The sequence below is a fragment of the Cucurbita pepo genome, chromosome LG09, assembly GCF_002806865.2.
Source record: "Cucurbita pepo subsp. pepo cultivar mu-cu-16 chromosome LG09, ASM280686v2, whole genome shotgun sequence".
In the NCBI taxonomy this organism is placed as follows: Eukaryota; Viridiplantae; Streptophyta; class Magnoliopsida; order Cucurbitales; family Cucurbitaceae; genus Cucurbita; species Cucurbita pepo.
Window position 1 is genome coordinate 282,818 of NC_036646.1, and position 17,931 is coordinate 300,748.

The window sequence follows — 17,931 nt, forward strand, 5'->3', positions numbered from 1 at the left end:
TGCAGACATGATGTTCAATGGAACAATCTAAACCTTGGGAGACCATGTTTATAATATATATATATTATTTATTTGTAAAGAACATAAATAAAATAAGGAAGTACTCCCCAAAAAAAAAAAATTAAACAAAAGACAAATTGTGAAAATATTTAAGATAAAATTATACAAAACTCTTCGTTCCACATTATACATTCTTAATAATAATAATAATAAACCTTAATTATTGAGTTAAACAAAAAAGAAAAAGGGAAAATAAATAAATAAATATCTCTAGCAAACCCGGTCCACTCAACTTCCCCCAGATTATGTTAACGGGTAAAGGAAAGTATACCAAAAAGAAAAAAAAAAAAAAAAAAAAAAGAATTTTTTTTTTTTTTTTTTATAAATATATTTACTGATTTTTAATCTAAAATAGGTATTTATATCAAAATATAATTAGTGGGTTAATCCAAATTTAGCCCGATTCCTCTATTTACTTAAAAAGTTTGAATTTTGAACATTTAACTATTTTTTTTTATATATTTAGTTCAGTAATGATATTTTTAAAAATAAAGGAATTACAGAGGTAGGTCGCAAGTTAAAAAAGTGAAAAATTTCCCCCTATATTTCTTTTGACTGAAGTGGGCTACGAAGGGGTAAAAGCGTAATTTCAAAGGATAGGTCGGTTTTAAGAATGAGATTCCGTTGTCTACGACGGAGATGCACCCATCCGCCCGCCGCATTTCATTGGACGATGAAGATTGCGACACGTAACCAAAGTGGGCCCATAAATGAGGAACGGCCCAATCGGACAAATCATATGAGAGAGGTGACTCAGCAAGTGAGTCATCTCGAGTTTCGTGGTGCCAGTCACGTGACACCAGGATACCCGGTCTTGTTTAATTAGTCAGTCAAAAATTTTGACTCTTTTTTAAATAAAATAATTTTATTTTATCTCTGCGTTTATAAAAACACTCTGTCCACTCACTTGCCAAATTACCGATTAATCCATAACTGAAAACAAAATCTTTTCAATTTTAAATCTAATTAAATTACTGACAGGTAACACTCATCTGTCTGCCTTTATTTCCATTTATACTCCAAAAAAAAATTAATATTCTAATTTTTTTTATTTTAAATATAGCTTAAATTTTGAAAAATAATCTTATGATATCTTGTATTTCATATAAATTATTATTATTATTCAAAAAAATTCCATAAAAAAATAACACCAAACAACTCATTTTAAATTTTATTAAAAATATAAAGACTAAAATGAAACTAAAAAAGAATTAGGCATTAATTTTTTTAAAATTATATAATTACTTCTAAATAAATTCGTTAAATAAACAATTTTTATTTATTTTTATAAAAGAATTTCTATTTTGATTTTATATTTACGAAGGATTTGCATATATAGATTATACAAATGAAAAAAAAATAGATATGGTAAAAAAAAAAAAGAAACCTCCTAATTATAAACTGTGTATAGAAATACGTTTTATGATAATCTGAATAACTTCTTTAATTAAAAGATTTTGAGATTTATTTTGCTACAAAATCTCGACAAAATAATTAATTTTTGGAAAAAATAAAAATTTAGATTCAAAACATATTTGGAAAGAGCTTAAAGTAATTTACAAATATACATTGAGTTATAAAAATAAAAGAGAAAAAGGTATGAATTATTTGAAATAGAAAATTTCCCAAATCAATAATTATGGAATTAGAAAATATTTCCTTTTCCTTCAATATCAAATAATTTTTAATTAATTTTGTGATCTGATTTTTTACTATTATTGATCTTTAGAACATAACACAAACTTGTAAACGGAAATTAAATGCATTTTTAAAATAATTNGAAAACTCGCAAAAATAGCCGTTTTTCCAGAGATGCGATATCCTAACAAAATTCCGCCGACATCGGTGGAAGCGATGGTCCACCGCCGCCCAACCGCCCGGTTCTCCAACGCGCCACTCACAGAACTACCAATGGGTCCGATCCCATCAAAATATCTTCGAAATAGTCCTCGCCCACTTGACTGATCGACGAAGACAACAATGGCGACCCAAAATCATCAGGCAAATTTGTAAACAAATCACTGAAACCTTCGTTATATATGCTTTCTTCAAGAAACAGTGGCTGATCCTCCAAGAACATCGGAGATTCGGAGCACGGAAGCTGGAAGACGTCCTCGAATTTGGGGAAATCGGTGTAATACTCCTCGTAGAACGAAGTTTCGCCTTGACATTCGCGTAATTGGTCATCGGCCATCGGCAGAATCGGCGGTGGCGGCGGTTTCTGAAACCCGCTGGAGTTTTGGGGCTTTTCGGATTCCTCCAGCGACGGAGTTCTAAAGCGTAGAACTGAAGTCGGTGATGATAAATTGTGGGACTCCTCGCAGGAGGAGTCATAGGAACCGGAAATAGAGGGGATATTCGCCGCCTCAACTTCCGTCTCCGGCAGCGGAGGCGGCGGTATTGCAAAGTTCGTCAAAGCATCCGGCCCTCGAAGCTGAATGGCGGCGTTATCGTACACCATAGCAGCTTCCTCCGCCGTATCATAAGTCCCCAACCAGAGCCGCACACGGCGGGCCGGATCTCTAATCTCCGCCGCCCATTTACCCCAGGGACGCTGGCGTACACCACGAAATTTCTTCCCATTCATGACCGGAGCCGCCTTCACCGGACGGCGTGAATCCGAACCCTCCGCGGCAGGCCTCTTCCGGGCACTGGGTAAAAGGGTATTTCGAGAGGCAGTCTGGATTTTGATCTCATTTACATATCTCTTCACTCTCTGTCTCTCAAAAAACTCCCCTTCTTCATCGCTGGACGAATCCGTGGCGTCAGGGTCTGTGACGGCAATCCGTACGAGTCGATTTTGGGACGGGGGCTGTTTCCTGGAGGAAAATTTGTTGGTGAAGCTACGGTGCTCTGTGAACTTAACCGGAGAAAACAGAGTATCCTCCATGGCAGATTCAGCATGAAACTGCGAGAACAATGGGGGATTTTACAGAAGAATGGGGCGAAAAGGGTAAGTCAAATAAACAGACAGTTTTTCGTTTTGTGAATTCACACAAGAGGAAAAAGAGAGTGAAAAGGACACAGTGAGGAACACGGTTGTTGGGAGTGTTCCCTGGTCGTGTTTTGTGGGAGTAATGGGGTTTTAAGGAAGAAGAAGAAGAAGAAGAAGAAGAAGAAGAAGAGTATTTATTGAGAGAGATGCGTTGGCTAAGTACTGTTTCAGAAATCTCTCAGGACTCCAAACACACTGAAATCGCTGTTTTATAGGATCCCAATAGCTCAATTTGGCAACTCTTCCTTCCAAATTCCCTTTTTTAATATTCTCTCATATTTTCTTTTTATCTTTTATCTCCTACCATTTTCATCTTTTTTTTTTTTTTTTTTTTAAATATATTTACTGATTTTTAATCTAAAATAGGTATTTATATCAAAATATAATTAGTGGGTTAATCCAAATTTAGCCCGATTCCTCTATTTACTTAAAAAGTTTGAATTTTGAACATTTAACTATTTTTTTTTATATATTTAGTTCAGTAATGATATTTTTAAAAATAAAGGAATTACAGAGGTAGGTCGCAAGTTAAAAAAGTGAAAAATTTCCCCCTATATTTCTTTTGACTGAAGTGGGCTACGAAGGGGTAAAAGCGTAATTTCAAAGGATAGGTCGGTTTTAAGAATGAGATTCCGTTGTCTACGACGGAGATGCACCCATCCGCCCGCCGCATTTCATTGGACGATGAAGATTGCGACACGTAACCAAAGTGGGCCCATAAATGAGGAACGGCCCAATCGGACAAATCATATGAGAGAGGTGACTCAGCAAGTGAGTCATCTCGAGTTTCGTGGTGCCAGTCACGTGACACCAGGATACCCGGTCTTGTTTAATTAGTCAGTCAAAAATTTTGACTCTTTTTTAAATAAAATAATTTTATTTTATCTCTGCGTTTATAAAAACACTCTGTCCACTCACTTGCCAAATTACCGATTAATCCATAACTGAAAACAAAATCTTTTCAATTTTAAATCTAATTAAATTACTGACAGGTAACACTCATCTGTCTGCCTTTATTTCCATTTATACTCCAAAAAAAAATTAATATTCTAATTTTTTTTATTTTAAATATAGCTTAAATTTTGAAAAATAATCTTATGATATCTTGTATTTCATATAAATTATTATTATTATTCAAAAAAATTCCATAAAAAAATAACACCAAACAACTCATTTTAAATTTTATTAAAAATATAAAGACTAAAATGAAACTAAAAAAGAATTAGGCATTAATTTTTTTAAAATTATATAATTACTTCTAAATAAATTCGTTAAATAAACAATTTTTATTTATTTTTATAAAAGAATTTCTATTTTGATTTTATATTTACGAAGGATTTGCATATATAGATTATACAAATGAAAAAAAAATAGATATGGTAAAAAAAAAAAAGAAACCTCCTAATTATAAACTGTGTATAGAAATACGTTTTATGATAATCTGAATAACTTCTTTAATTAAAAGATTTTGAGATTTATTTTGCTACAAAATCTCGACAAAATAATTAATTTTTGGAAAAAATAAAAATTTAGATTCAAAACATATTTGGAAAGAGCTTAAAGTAATTTACAAATATACATTGAGTTATAAAAATAAAAGAGAAAAAGGTATGAATTATTTGAAATAGAAAATTTCCCAAATCAATAATTATGGAATTAGAAAATATTTCCTTTTCCTTCAATATCAAATAATTTTTAATTAATTTTGTGATCTGATTTTTTACTATTATTGATCTTTAGAACATAACACAAACTTGTAAACGGAAATTAAATGCATTTTTAAAATAATTGTTTTGTGTTACCAGTAATGTTAATTTATATTGGCCAAAGAAGTAACGTTTAGTATTATTCTCAAAGTTTAATATAAATTTTAAAACGATTTAATATCAAAATCTTAATTTACCTCTTAAATATCAATTTAGAAAATTGTTCCAATAATATTATTATTCTAAAATTTGAATATAAATTATAAAATGATTTAATATCAAAATCTTAATTTGCCTCTTCAATTTAGCAAATTGTTTCAATAATAAAAAGAAAATAAGAGGGTGGGTTTGTGGTTGGAACACGTGGCCATGATGGCGGTGGCAGAGAGCACACACGAGCGGGTCCCATGGAAAGCGTGATAATCCTCGATAAGTCATGGACCTTCAACGCAGAGTATCATTACCCACAATAAAAATTTTACCGGCAACCGGACAAATCCGTCCCCTCCCTCCCTTCCTTCCTTCCTTCGATCATACACGCAACTCACGCCAGTGGGCCCACCTAGCACACCTTTTCCAATTCGTCTTTGCTTTTCAAAAAATTAAAAAATAAAAAAGAAAAGGAAAAAGTTATTTATCAGCAATAAATGTTAATTTTTTCACTGATCATTTTCGTGATTAAATAATGTTTTTGCTAATTTGTGGAAAGCAAGAAAAGAATAATAAAAATATTAATCACATTTAATTTACAAAAGGAATATTTTAATACTAATAAAGTTCGATTGTTTTTTTCCATAAAATGGGAAAAAATTAATTCACAAAACGGCGACGTTTTGGGGCTAAAAGTGAGTAATTCCATGATAAGTGATCACGGTCGTTTTTATTGTCAAAAAAATAAAGGGAAAGTACAATTATTGTATGTTTTTCTTCAAATTAGGTCTTAATTAAATAATAATTAGAAGAAAAATCCCTTTTTAGTTCACAAATATTTTAATTAGTAGACATCTATTTTTCTATTTCTACGGAACGGCTAAGTTATAGTAAATAAAATAAATAACTTAGATTAAAAATTGAGTGGGTTTCATTCACTTGAATAGTAAATACCAACGAGCTTGGTTTCTAAAATTTTAAGATTAAATCTTATCTTTTTACTTCCCGCCTAAATCCTTACCCCAAAATTAACCTATTGGAACAAATTAAAAAAATGATTATGAAAAGTAGTCTAAAGCGAGTGAATATATAGTTTGTAGAGCAACCATAGTTATAAAAATAGACAGACAAGAAAATAACAATAGTACAAACGTGGATAGGTGGATTAATAAAAAGAGTTATGCATGAAAAAAAAAAGTAAAGAATATTAAGCTATAAACGAACAAAGTGCATTAGAGAGAATTAAAAGAAAAGGGAAAGTTTTCTAATAAGAGAAGTTCGTATAAAAAGAACACACATGACAAGCATAACAAAAGCAAATATGAAATTTAAAAGGAAAAAGTTAAAGGATTAAGCAAGAACAAGGTACTTAGTCAAGTCACTCGTGTACCCTAACAAGTGNATTTTTCCCCCTTCGTTTTTGGAGCCTGTTCTTTTTCCCCACACTTTCAAAGTATTCTTTTTTTTAATAATATTATTAATGAAACGGAGATATTACCGTATTTGAACTTTCTCTTTTCAGGTTCTCCTCAATATTTTTAAACTAATTTGCTAGAGAGAGATTTTTACACTTTTATAAAAAAAAATGTTTGTTTCTCCTCTCTCATCGATATAGAATTTCATAGAACATCTTTAAAAAACGAGTATTCTTTTTTATGATTTTAATAATATGCAGGAGCGTAAAGGTTCCAACTTATGACCTTTGATCGAGTGTAAAAACTGAATCCCTGTAGTTTAGGTTATGAAGGGAGTAATGGTCAACTTGGTTTGAATTTTTTTGGTTCTGTATCATTATGAGTATAATTAATAAATTAATAGGAATTATTGAAAATGTTAGATGCCCTTGATCTCAGTGTAGCCAGCTTATCATCCTCTTTATTGTCTCTTGTACGCTTATCAATGAAAACTTTACATTAAAAGTGACCCCAACATATATTGACTCATTAAATATTGGTACATAGTTTATTTTAACCCTTATACCCTCTTGGTTAAACATTAGGACAAAAAAAAATCTTCAAATCTACCGAGGGATTAGATAGAAAAATGTTCGAAATTGAGTTCGAATGTAATGTTCCAACCTCCAAACGATTGTAATTTTAGTTGTAGTTCGTTGAGCTCGTTGGACTCATCAAATTAAGTTTGTGAATTTTTTTTTTATTTTAATGACTGAGTTTTATTGTTGGAAAAATAAGTTATGGGATCTCATGAAGGAATGTGAATTACATGTAGTATCTTCACGTATGGTGGCAATTACCCATCTATTATCACGAGACACTAAAACGGGTGAGACTCAACCCTACTGATTGCGTGTCAATTCCCATCTACTAGGTTAAAGTCTCCTAGGGTTCCCATTTATGCACCACTAGAGAATTAGTGCAGCTCGTTTAGATGGGTAAATTGTCCTATTTTGCCATAAAAATGACAAATTTTGACAATAAAGATTTAAGTTTCATACGTGCATGTTCTTGTGGTATGTATGCATATCTGATTTCACTAGAGAGTTACTTACTAAATATTCTTTTTTCATACTCAACATTTTTCAAAATATCTTTTAATTAATAACAGGGATGTACAAGGTGAGTGTCGAGACGAATGATAATTGAGTCGTGCATATGATATCATTCATTTTCTTCGAATATGTTGATTTTATTCCATTTTTTTCGTGGAACTTTATCAACATGCATGTAATAATGACTCGTAGAGAAACAATTTTAATTAATATAAACGATTCTCCATCTTCTATTTTCCTCGTAAAAAAAACGTAGTAATAAAATATTTAATCCGTGGGTAAAACTCATAAATAAAAACAAAAAGAGTAAACTCTCATGGGAAGAATAAATTTTTTTTTTAAAAAAAAAGGACAAAGAAAAGATCTGTTCTTAAAAGGAGGGCCTGTCTTGATTAATGTTAGTGTAAATGTGATGGCATATTCATTAGCACTTGGCTCGAATTAACATTTATTACAAGCCCTCGTCTTCAGCAACTGTTTTGTTGCAGTCCATAAGTAATTAAAACCCCACAATTTAATATCACAACCTTCATTTTGAAGCAACAGATGTTGGTCTTCATCCTTTTTCTTTTCCATCCCTTATCGAGTAGAAATTATAATATTTTTTTATATAGGTTTGTCGAGATTTTTTTTATCAAAATGCATGAGAAAATCGGAGGGAGCGGCCGAATACATCAACTTAGAGATGCTCTTGTCTATTACCGTCTTCTTCTCCTATTTCTATTCTCATCTTCATCAAATTCTATATGGGTGGAGATTTCATGCAAGAAAGTGAGTTGGAGCGGGACGGGGATCAGAATATAATCCCTATCCCCAAACGGAGAGATTTCTCTCCCCACTTCTTCATTCTTGTCCCGTTCAAGGCAGGTCTCCACGGCTTAAATGAATATCTCTAACACCTTAAACGTGGAATAAGTGCAAAAGTATACTGTGCTCAATTTAAAATACAATCGTGAAGCTAAACGTACTAGAGATTTCTAGAGGCATACCGTCAAAAAAACGGTAAAGAACATTGGGACAAAGTCTTTTGGGTAAACTAAAAGTAAAATCATGGTTAATTATTGACGGTTGATTTAGACAAACTAATTTTATATTAGTTTTTTTTTACATATTTTAAACGTCATTTTAAGAGATCTCATAAAAAATGGAACTATAACGACGAATGATTGTCAGTGAAATCATTTTATGATAAAGTTAAAAAAGATTATATAATATTTATAAAGAAAGATGATATTAAAATCGTTTTAATTAATGTTACGAAAGTGATTATGATTGTTTAATAGAGAGTTTGATCAAAATCAAATATCCTTTTCAAACAATTTGAGAATTACTTTAAGAAATAACTTTAATTAAAGAAAATAAAAGGTGAAAAAGAAGAGATTGTAGGTGTCACATTAAAATTCCAAAGTATATTTTATAAAATTATATTTCATGTCACACACAACTTCATTTAATTAACCATTTTCACTAATCCAAAGTAGGTGAATAAGGATAGTTTTGTCCCCTTCCTCAATGACACCGGCGGGCCCACCGACACGACTGTCGAAACCCACCGGCTACCGGCGGCGTTCACGGCCGACCTTCAGCCGTGCCTTTGCTCCGACCCATACATAATAATAATAATAATAGTAATCTTATTTACTTATTTCCTCCCCCATGTGGTGCTGACGTGTCTTTCTTTGTTGAAATTAGGGTTTCCCATCTTATGTAATTTATACATCAATCAACAATGTTTTACCTTACATTAATCAATGTTTTTTTAGTGGAGGAATTCATTTATCTATTAAATACAATAAAATATAAATAAAAAAATATTGCCCTCATTGTTCTATATCTCTTTTTTTAACCGATATCGAAATATTTTGTACGAACTCGATAATGACATATTCTTAACAACGATCGGTTAATATAATTACTTATGATTAAACGGATACGTATTGATTATTAACATTTTTTTTTAATTATATTTTGAGTTTACTATTCGTAAAAGTGAAATATTAAACTATTGACTTTTGAGATGATAACGGGCATTTTATCCAATAAAATAAATTGAAATTAACACATGAGTATTATTATTTAGCGGAGCTCATTTACCTTCTCTATGTAATATAAATAAATCAAGAAATATATATATATTAATGGGTTTTTGTAAAATACAAAAAGAAAAAAACAAAGGAAGAGCTGAAATTGAGGGGATAAAAGGGCTGCAGCTGCACCTAATTCATAGTAATGTGAAATTCTCTTGTCTCAAAATGGGGAATTTTGTACAATAAACAGACATATATTTTTTTTTTTAATGGAAAAGACATGTTTTTTTGTTTTGTTTTACCCTTTTTATACAAAATTTTCAAGTTCCAAAAAGCCCGAAATTTGGGACTTCTCGTACATACAAACCCTGAAATCCAACAACTTTTTTATCTCTGTCTCTGTTTCTTCTTCATCATAATTCAATTGGGTTTCTAGTTATAATTAAACTTACAAATTTTTAATTTAATTTATCAAAGTGGGGTGCATGAGATCTCTGGTTTTAGTGACCTTATAATATAAATTTAATTAATTAACACCAAAGTTTCATTTAATTAATGCTATTATATTATAGTTTTTATTACTTACATTTTGTTGAGGTTAGGTATTTTTTGTTTTAATTCTTACGTAATGAGAAAAAAATTCCCTTTTTTAGGGACCACGGCTTCCCACTCGTGTGCACGATCCTATTTATTTAAATTAATCTAATCTTGACTTTTCAATAATATATATATATATATATATTGTGTAATTGTAGTCACAAAATTATGAATTTTTTTAAAAAATAAAATAAAATAAAATAAAATGAAATTTCAGGACATGGGTCACCATCTACAAGTGCTTGTGATGTGAAATATATATATATAAGTATTTTAAAATGAATTTTTGAAGGTATAGAGATCAAGTTGGAGTTTGGTTTTGTTATTGAAATGATTTTTATGGGGAAGTTGTAACATATTAAATATTTGATTTCTCATTCCAAAGCTTTAACTTCTTCTTCTTTTTGTATTTTTCTTTGCCACATATCACTCTTACTACTCTAATATATAATATGGAATACTCAATAATTTACTCATCATTAACCTACAATCAAATTTAAATTATATGTGTTTAATTTGAAGTAATTTAGAACTACCTGACAAAATATTTTAAAAAACGCATATTGATTTGTGAGGATAATAATCTTCACTCTCAGAAGCACATTAATACAAGTAAATAATACGTTCATGTCGCAAAAGAACGTTGGAGTCGTCAAATGTTGAATCTAGATTCCAAATCGTGAATATGAAGCCTTACAAGTAGAGATATTTAGGTACTCGCCACGAATAGGATGGAGAATAGAAGAGCGAGTGAGTTGTTAGTTTAACGAGATCGAGAACGAAGATTATATATTACTTTTTTTTATGAATAAATAATTTTTTTTTACGTGTGTAATACTATTGAAATTTTTACTTTTAGAAATTTAATTATATTTTTGTTTTAAAATATTATTGGGTTTATTAGAATATTTTATATTTTTAATAAAAATTATTCATAATTTTTTTTTTGAAATAAATATTAAAAAAAAAAAAAATTGTTAGGGATATCTCTAGTTACAAGACATCATGACCCATGCAATCTCTGGAAATCTATATACATTATCATTAATGCAATATATATGTTTATATATATCCAAGTTAAGTCAAATCTACCGAGAACTTTAATAAATTCTTGAACAACCAGTAGAATCAACGCTTTGTTTCATACAAAAAAAAGATTCTGGATCATAAAGCCAAATATTTTAATACTTACTAAATCTAACCCTTTTTTAAACCATAGTTTACACAAAATCATTAATTGAGATACTTACATTAATATAAAGTTCATACATAATCGTGGTCCCTAATATTAAGTAACAACAATTAAAATGGCTCACATTTTTAGAACAAGCGGGAAGTGTTTCAATGGCATCGTGCATGAACTTGCATTTCAGACACAATAAAAATTAAAAATTGACAATTTTTTATTCACATTTTTTTTTTATTTGCAACACCTTAACTTATATTAATATTATATATTCGAGTTTATATTCATAGCTTAACATTTATCTATTGAACTCATCTAATTATACTTCAAATCTCACGGTTTCAAGTGATTTTTTCTAACGATTTTTAAGAGCGTTAGAAAGAACATGACTTTTTTCAATGTTAATTCACGAGCGTCAAAAAATGTGAGATTCCATATTAGTTGGAGAGGGGAACGAAACATTGTTTGTAAAGATGTGAAATTTTTTCTCTTGTATACGCGTTTTAAAATCGTGAGACTGACGGCAATATATAACGAGTCAAAGTAGACAATATCTGCTACTAGTGGGCTTGGACTATTACAAATAGTATAAGAGCTAGATACTAGAGGGTGTGCCATCGAGGACACTGGACACCTAAAGGAGGTGGATCGTGAGTCTAACGACGAAACATAACGAATCAAAGTAAACAATGTCTGCTAGACGGGTATGCGGAATGAGGAGGTTTGGGTTTGAGGCTAGGGAGAAAAAGGTAATTTGAGTTGGTGGTGGGCTAGAAATGGGCCAGCCCCAATAATAAAAGGAAGGGAGGCCCATCACTTATAAACCAAATTCTGGTCTGCCTTTAATAGGGCACTTCAAGTTCCAAGTGAAAGATTGATAAACTTCATTCATACAAGGTTCTTTAAGAAAATTTTTAAAATAATAATAATAGAATGATTTCAAATGCTGCTCCACTTAATTTAATAATTAAAAAAATGAAACCACAATAATCATAAAAAATATTTATATATTATTTTTTTATTGCTATGATACATACAAAGATAATATAGAATGAATGTCATTTCTTTACTATAATAATAATAAAAAAAAAAATTGTCTTGAACCTAGGAACCAAACATGATTACCCTTTAGAGCCTATCTTATTCTCTTTTTCGAGCGTGAAAATGAATCAAAGAAAAGTAGTTTGTGCCTGTTATAGTAGTCAACCTTCCTATCAAAATGTTTACTTGATCGAGGAGCTGATAATGAAACAATCAACATTCGGTTAAGTTAATGTCACACACAATTTTCTCTTTTAAAAGGGTAAACACTAAATATACATAAAAAATAATAATAATAATAGCATTATTTTACGTTTGAATTGGTGTGATCCATAAATGACATTGAAAAATGTGTAGTATGCACTTCTTTTGAAAAAGATTATGTATTCTACAATTGAAATTATTGCATCATTATGTCTTCTAACATTTCATAAAAAAATGTGATGTATTGAATAAAGTATAATATGCTTTATCACTACAAAAGTGTAATTTATTTGAAATGTGATTTATTTTAAACAATGTTATCTATCTATGCTTTCTTTCAAAATTCTCATTCTTTATTTTAGAAAGTGTTATATATATTCCCTTTCAAAATCAAATGTCACCTATTATTTATTTAAAAAGTGTGTTCTGTTATTCTTTTTATTTCAAAATCCTCCTCTATTCTACATTTCCAAAAGCATAATTTATTACACTTTTGAATTTAATTAGAAAAAAAAGATCAATTATTCTTCTTCTTTTTTTTTTTTTTTTTTTTTTTTTTTTNCACTTTCCGTCCTTCAAGTTGTAGCTAATGTATATATGGTCCGTGAGCGACTTTAAGGTATGTAAAAGAAATTTAAAATGATTCTCAACCTAACTTTAACCTAATAACTCAGGGTCGTTATATGTAAATTCCATTAGGTTGAATCGATTAACAATAACCTAACAAAATGAGATGTAAATTCCATTATTAGGTTGAATCGATTAACAATAACCTAACAAAATGAGATGTAAATTCCATTAGGTTGAATCGATTGGCAATAACCTAACAAAATGAGATGAGAGTTTATTCCAGGCTACTTGGCGTAGAATTTCTGCTGCGCAGTCGTCATTTGTCAAAGAGCTTGATGCCTTAGTGAATAGCGAAGGGAACTGGTCTCGAAGGAATTTCACTCAAATGCAGAGTGACCATCTTTAAATTGTTGACAACTTAAGCAGAATGAATTTACAATGTTTGGTAAATGATCAGTTCCAACGCCAACTAATAGTGTTATATTATTAGCCAAGGGAAAAGAGAAGAAAAGAGCCATAGAAAACGAACTGAACATACATTTCAGTGCCCTATATATATATATAAATATATATTAAATTATATTAATACACAACCAAATAAGAAAATACTTTCCAATTGGAATGAAAGGAAAATGTTAACGACCTTTCTTTGCTCAAGCAGAGAAGCTTAGGATGGTTGCAACAGACTGACAAATAAAGATTCATATATAGAACAAGCAGGTGAGCATAAAAATGAGGACGACAGGCCTAAATGTATTATTATTAAGTCACCATCGCTTAGCCCATGGCATACTTCTGCGTCCAGCTCCTAGCAGTCGTCTCATATTTGTTCCTGTCAGTCTTGTACATGTGAGCGATCTCGGGCACAAGCGGGTCATCTGGATTTGGGTCCGTCAACAGGGAACAGATTGAAAGCAAGACCTGGTTACAGGATACAAGTACGATCTCAGTAGTTGGTAGAAGAACACCAAAGGACACACATCAGTGAAGTCAAAATTATAAATGGGAACAAAATATCAAAATCCATCAGTTAAGTCATGGAAGCTGATCACATCCCACAACAAGAGCAATATTGATGATGGAGACTAGGTGAAGAGGATATTCCTTCATAATATTTGGGCAAAGGGTTAACACCTCATTATTAATAATTAAGTTAATGGTCAATTCATGCGAAATCTTTCAAAAGGCATATGGGATAATATAGCATAGATATTACTATGTCAAAGGAACTAGCAAGAGGAAAAGTTTGTCCAGATAGGCACGACACTAGTAAGAAATTGCAAAGAGGAAATTAATTTTCAGTCTTAAACAGCAGATCTCCTCCCTTTCTCTCTTTTTTTTTTTGCTTTTTAAGTCGAAGGGCAAACCTTGGAAATAGTTAGGGCAGGACTCCACTGCTCTTTCAAAATGTCAAGGCAAATACTACCATTGCTGTTGATATTTGGATGAAAGACCTTTGTTCTGAATGCCACCTGCAGATTCATTGAATCGTGAAATATAGAAAAGTAAGAAAGCGACATCCAAAAAAAATCCACAAGAAGACAATTGCAGAATCATCATAAATTTTCTTAGGCGAAACCTTTGTGTTCGAGTCACCATCAGATAAAGTGGTCACAACCCATATGCCTAGTTCATCAAATTATATGCAATACCCTTGGTAGAAAAAATAAAGAAACAAACGGATGACAGGACAAGACAATGAATCTAGCCTGCACTCATGCCATGGATCTCTCCCCTCAATATTTATATATTATGTATAAAACCGAAATTCAATCAAGAATAATGACAAGATTACATATGGGTATCCATAAACAGCCAAGCTATGCAAAAAAGGACCTCAGTCCAAAAAGATAAGACCATGAGGGAAATTACAAAAAGCCTTGGACACGGATGACCAAACAATAGCATCAAACCCAGCAACAGGCTGAACCTCTCCACCAATAAATTAGAGACAGTCTGAAGACAACATATTGACATCCTTGGAAACTTGCATCAAACAACTGGAAAAATGACAAAATGCATACTTGAATAACTATCAACTAAAGGTGTAAATGCATCACTGCATATCAACGTACATCTACTATGCTACTATAGCTCAATACAGCTAAAAGAAATTACAAACAAGTTACCCAATTCAGACCCTCAAGCTGAAAATAGTTGAGCTTAAAGATCAAACAAGAAAGATTAAGAAAAACAAGATCAAGATCATTAGCTCATGTTTGAAACGCTAGGGCACGGAAGTCAAAGAGTAAATAGCCATTTACAAGAAACAGTCGTACCTTAGGAGGCTTAAAAGGATAATCCGGAGGAAAATGAATGGTGACAAGGAAAACACCCCCAGCATAAGGACTGTCTGGAGGACCCATTATGGTAGCTTGCCAATGAAACATGTCTTCGGCAACTGGACCTGAGAAAATTCTTACATGAGTCAGCCCCTAAATAGGAACCTACTGTTCAAACCACAAAGACCATATAGGATACACTAAAAACTAAAATTAAAATAAATACTAAGAAAAAGATGTGCAGCTCCTCAAACCTAGTCTTCTTTCTCATGTGAACCCATATAATCTAAATTTATCAACAAGGGTGAAACAAATCAACATAGCCAACACCTTGATATTCAAGTCCAATCATTGAAGCGTGTTAACTTTGGTTCTAGCAGCAATAAGAATTGAAGGTTGTCATGAACTAGAAATTCTTGAATACCTAAACCTTAGTTAGCAATGTTAAATCTACAGTAAGGAGAAATGAGTACAACAGCAATCTCAAATATCTAAACTTTAGTTTCATATGTGAGTATCCCAAGCTAAAGTGATAAAATTTCTTCGATAAAAGTTTACAACACCATAAGACATCATCTTCTCAGCATGGATAATGATAACACTGAAACATTCCTCCTTGGTGTGGTGTTGTGTTGTGTCAGAAGTGGTGTGTTCTTTGTAGGAGGCACAAAGAAGACATTGATCGTTTGTTGTGGGATTGCTAGTTTGCTTATTCCCTCTGGAATCAGGGTTTTGGTTATTTTGGTCCATACTTTGGTCGCAGTAGAGGTTGTGGTTCCATGATCAAGGTGGCGCTCCTCATTTGTCCCTTATGTAATAAGGGAAAATTTTCTTAGCAAGCATCTTTTTGTTGTTTTGGTGGGGAGTTTGGCTCGAGAGGAATTAAAAGATTTTTCAGAAGGGTGGAGTGCCCTTGGGAGGAAGTTTAGGAGGTTGTTAATTGTTAGGTTAAATGATTCCTTGTGGGCGTTCTTCCATCGGACATTTTGTAAGTATCAACTTGGTGTTGTTCATTTGGATTGAAAGTTGTTTCCTTTTGTAGGCTTTTCAGTATATTCCCTTGTCAAAGCCCGATTTCTTACCAATAAAATAATAACACCAAACCAAATGCAGTGAAAGACAGAAAGTAAAACTCCCAAATGAAATTATCTAAAAATATGAACTGACGTGCTCACTAGAACCAAATTATGATATATATTTTAAAAAGGGGATTCATTGACTCAATTCCCTCACTCTTGAAAAATAACGTGAGCGTGATCTAACGATCGTTCTTCCATCAGCTGGGAGGAAACCCCAAACAATTTTCAGCCAACAAACCCTCCCTAAAAATTTCTCGGGGCAATTATCAGCATATATTCTCAGCAGACAAAACCATAAACGGTCAACATTCAACAAGCACAAGACAAAAAGTAACTCTCAGACAGATCAGAAAACCAGATGAAGTCATGTAACAAAAGAGAACGATGAATATGATAAGACCAATCAACTCAATGGAATCAAAACAGCCTAAATCAAGGCAAAACAATAAAAATAAAAATAATTTTATACCAGCGCTACATGAGGTAGGAGGGTCCTTCTGCAAATCCTTGAGTTCCTTCAAGATCCTCTTCGACGCCATCAACAAAATCTAACACAAATCTAAAGATCCAGAATCCAAATCCAAAGCTCAGATTAGAGCGCCAACAGAGAAACAAGCAGATTCACAAAGCAAAAAAAAGAGAGAGAGAGAAAGGGAAATCATACCAGAGAGAGGCCCACGTGAAGGGCTTGTGTTAGGTCTGGTCTGGTGTGAGGGTTTGTGGAGAAGACGAAGAGAAGGATGAGGATGAGAAAGGAGGAAGGAAAAGGAAAACAACAATTTGTGATTTGGTGCGGAATGAAATTTATACAACCGTTTTCTGCGTGTGGGGCCCTGCCCCAAAGCCGACGCTTTTGATTGGTTCAAAATTAATTTTTTATTATTGTAAAATAATTTTTTTGAGAATTGTATGGGCCCTACTTAGCGTTTAATCTACGCCACCTCCTCCTTCGCCGAAAGCTGCCGCGAAAGAAACTTATTCCCTTTTTCTGGTTTACTTTCATTGGGCCTTTAATGGGTCAAGGCCCATTTTAACTTGGGCTCGTTTCTCTTTCAATGTGAGCCAGGCCCAACCCAATGGAATATATTCAAGAAACGAATATATTTTCTCAAATTTATAAAGATTAATTTTTATTTTTTGAAAAGTTAAGCAAAAATCTAAAAATATGGGCTAATTTTAAAGTTTATTAAAAGTATATATACTGAATTTAGATATTTGAAAAATAAATTGACTAAAATATAATAAGTTTAAAAGTATAAGGACTTCAAGATACTTTAATTTTCTATTTTCTTTTATATAAAAAATTTGTGAAAATGTCAAATTCTATTATAAGTTCACCAAATTTGAAAAAAAAAAATACTTTCTATTTTTTAAATTAGGCAGGAAAATCAGTCGTTGACTAGAAATTTGAAAATTCTTATTCAAATTTCAAATGCTTTTAAAATCTTTTTAGTCCATTAAGGTTGCCAAATATATATATATATATATATACATACATAAATAAATAAAAAAGGTGAATATGATA

At 31.7% G+C, this 17,931-nt stretch overlaps 2 protein-coding genes across 2 annotated transcripts; both read right to left on the reverse strand.

The window, feature by feature from the left end:
* Positions 1 to 1,854: 1,854 nt before the first annotated feature.
* On the reverse strand, positions 1,855 to 3,303 carry LOC111802324 (ethylene-responsive transcription factor CRF4-like). The gene has a single exon (XM_023686644.1). It carries the CDS (start codon positions 2,948 to 2,950, stop codon positions 1,958 to 1,960), a length of 993 nt encoding a protein of 330 aa, XP_023542412.1. The 5' UTR covers positions 2,951 to 3,303; the 3' UTR covers positions 1,855 to 1,957.
* Positions 3,304 to 13,568: 10,265 nt separating this feature from the next.
* On the reverse strand, positions 13,569 to 17,183 carry LOC111801538 (ubiquitin-conjugating enzyme E2 10). The gene is made up of 5 exons (XM_023685563.1): positions 17,071 to 17,183; positions 16,876 to 16,965; positions 15,325 to 15,452; positions 14,413 to 14,517; positions 13,569 to 13,966 (listed from the first exon to the last, which is right to left on the reverse strand). The coding sequence occupies exons 2-5, from the start codon at positions 16,943 to 16,945 to the stop codon at positions 13,823 to 13,825; spliced, it is 447 nt and encodes a 148-aa protein (XP_023541331.1). The 5' UTR covers positions 16,946 to 16,965; positions 17,071 to 17,183; the 3' UTR covers positions 13,569 to 13,822.
* Between the last annotated feature and the right edge of the window lie 748 nt (positions 17,184 to 17,931).

Coding starts and splice junctions, on each gene's coding strand:
- LOC111802324 (XM_023686644.1), bottom strand. CDS start 2,950: ATGGAGGATACTCTGTTTTCTCCGGTTAAGTTCACAGAGCACCGTAGC.
- LOC111801538 (XM_023685563.1), bottom strand. CDS start 16,945: ATGGCGTCGAAGAGGATCTTGAAGGAACTCAAGGATTTGCAGAAGGAC. Junction 15,453..16,875: donor TCCTACCTCATGTAGCGCTG/GTATAAAATTAT, acceptor GAATTTTCTCAG/GTCCAGTTGCCGAAGACATG. Junction 14,518..15,324: donor ATCCTTTTAAGCCTCCTAAG/GTACGACTGTTT, acceptor ATGAATCTGCAG/GTGGCATTCAGAACAAAGGT.